This window comes from Hippocampus comes, unplaced genomic scaffold (genome assembly GCF_001891065.2).
Source record: "Hippocampus comes isolate QL1 unplaced genomic scaffold, H_comes_QL1_v1.1 scaffold155, whole genome shotgun sequence".
NCBI classification, from domain to species: Eukaryota; Metazoa; Chordata; class Actinopteri; order Syngnathiformes; family Syngnathidae; genus Hippocampus; species Hippocampus comes.
The window spans coordinates 2,634,579-2,636,947 of record NW_017804967.1 but is presented as its reverse complement, the minus strand read 5'-3'; the positions used below and the strand labels follow the sequence as shown (position 1 = coordinate 2,636,947).

At 42.1% G+C, this 2,369-nt stretch overlaps 1 protein-coding gene across 1 annotated transcript in view; it reads right to left on the bottom strand.

The window, feature by feature from the left end:
• The window catches only part of LOC109526856 (intracellular hyaluronan-binding protein 4-like), a 9,995-nt gene extending 7,896 nt beyond the window's left edge, over nt 1-2,099 (bottom strand). The window contains exons 1-4 of the mRNA XM_019888424.1: nt 1,978-2,099; nt 1,625-1,863; nt 406-532; nt 28-156 (exon numbers count right to left, since the gene is read on the bottom strand). Of these exons, the coding sequence (XP_019743983.1) occupies nt 28-156; nt 406-532; nt 1,625-1,859 (491 nt within the window). The 5' untranslated portion in view covers nt 1,860-1,863; nt 1,978-2,099. The remainder of the gene's footprint in view (nt 1-27; nt 157-405; nt 533-1,624; nt 1,864-1,977) is intronic.
• Between the last annotated feature and the right edge of the window lie 270 nt (nt 2,100-2,369).

Sequence of the window (2,369 nt, the reverse complement as noted above, 5' to 3'; positions counted from 1 at the left end):
ATTTAAAAAAAAAAAAAAAGGACTTACGTTCCATTGTGTCGGTCGTATTCTCTTTTGCCCCTCAGGACAAAATGATCAAAGTTTCTTGTGTACCCTCCTCTTCCTTCTCTCCCTCCCCCTCGGCTCCGGGTGTCAGTATCTTGATCGTTTGAAGGCCTTTGACAAAATTAGGTCTTGTTGCTTCACAATAGCTCAGCGATTAAAGTAGAGTTCAAGTGTATTCAAGTTCAATACATTTGTATTCAATATTCAAGAACCATTTTTAATTTAGGTAAAATTCTTAACTTGTGCAGGATACATTTTAATTGAATCATATATTCAAGCAGAGTGTTCATGTTCAAAACGGTGTCAAGGTTGCGCACAGTTGCTGAATGATTCATGAACCTAAAAATATGGAAAACATACTTGGGGAGAGAGAATTCCTGTGGGTACACGGCGGGGTTGGCCCTACGCTCCCCATAGACAGCCAACTTTGAGCTTCTTTTTGTCTCTGCTCTGTCATCACCTTTGGCACGGGCTGGTTGCTTGCAAACTAGAAAGAGAAAGAGGTCCATTACTACAGACCGTAAAAGTAGCTTCCACTCACTAGTCGCCTTCCATCTCCTAATGTCTCTTCTTGTTAAATGTGACAAATCGTAAAAAGGCCTCGAACAACAAATTTGTCTCGCTCACCATTAGTATGTATGCAATTTTCACAGTGAGATGTAGCACGAACATGGTCAAACGGTAATGAAAACCCTCCAACAAAAAAAAAAAAAAAAGCATGGTTTAAAAAATTAACGGGACACATCAATTTTGAGGTTGAATCACCCACTTTGGACCAGTTAACTCCTTTTAGTTTTCTGTTACGGATGGGTAGTATAACCAATAGCAAATAACAGGATAAGTTTAGGCTTATTGATATCCTGCCAAAAAGTGTTGAAAGCTATGCAACATCATTTTGAGGTATTTGGGGACATACAGTTTCATCAAATTTGTGCAGTAGGGAAGAATATTGTACACTACGGTACAAGTTGTGTTGCCCAATCTTGAATGGGGCGTAAATGGAGCTAAGCCGTCGTTAAGCTAGCCGTCCGTTGCCAACAATGGTGTGGGAATGCCCGCAGGGCTGCACTGCAAAGATGGCTTAACGGCACCTTTAAATGTTCCCCATCCTTATTTCGACTCAAAATGCTTCTCTTTGCTCTTGTTACAGCCCCACACGTCTTCGCACAGGCAGTCACAGGCCATTCCATTGTAAGAATGGACAAAGTTGCTGACATTTTTGACTGCTTTTTGAAACCCTGAAAGATGTCATAGTTTGCATAATTCTTAGCATGCTGACCAGAGTTTCACACCATATTGTTCCTTCATTCCAACTCTTTCCAGTGACATTGGTCTTGCTGGGGGAAAAAAAAGATGTTGATTTTGTTGTCACGTCCCTACTTAATGGTTTCGTTTTAGCATGTTTCATAAAGGTTTGAACAGCTCATGGAGGGCCTTGTTTGGATTGTCAAAACAACGTTGGCCTTCAAAACCGTGCCCAGTATTCACCAGCAGCAGCTGACAAAGCAAGTTTCCAGTCTAGAAATGAGTTTGCTTGGTGCGGTAAAATATCATGGACGTGGCATTGTTTGTCGTGTACCTGCATCGGGTTCTGGAAGCGCTATTTTCATAGTGGGCATACGTCTGTCCCTCTGGGATTCCTTCTGGCCAGGTTTCTTCTGCTTGGCCTTTTTTTCGTCCTCCTCCTTCTTCTTCTTCCACGTTCTCTCCTTCTCCCTCTCCACCTCGCTTAGTAAGTCCAACGGGTCCCTGTCGTCGTCGGGAACATTCCCGAACCTGTTGGCCACAACGCAGCCATAGGCGTCCGGCAGCATCTTACTATGGAGGGGAATAGAGGGAGGAAAAAAAAATAAAAATTAAAAAAAGCAGTCATAATTCATGTCGTAAAACCCTTGCTATTGTTTATATTTAAAAACAAACAACTTCACAAACCCCGTTTTCCTCTTTCACTGGTTACAACAGGACACCAGCCGGCGTTCAAGTCTCCATTGAGCATCGAATAATCGCGCGACAAGGTCCGTCCACTTTTATAAATGTTTTGCACGTGCGTTTGAAAACACAGCCACGCCCCCTCATGAACACGCGTCAGGTTGGTACGCGATGACGTCACATGTCAAAGGCGGTTCTGATGCTGCATTCGAGGAATGTGCGAAGTGGGAAAAATGTCGAGGGTTTGACTTCACACAAATGATGTTGTGACTCAAAAATATGTTTTGTGTTTGTTAATCAAAGAAAACAAACAAAAGAATGAAGCTCAATTACTACTTCTTTCTGCCCTAAAGTGTACTCTTTTGTATTATGTTATGTTATCCATTTATTTATCC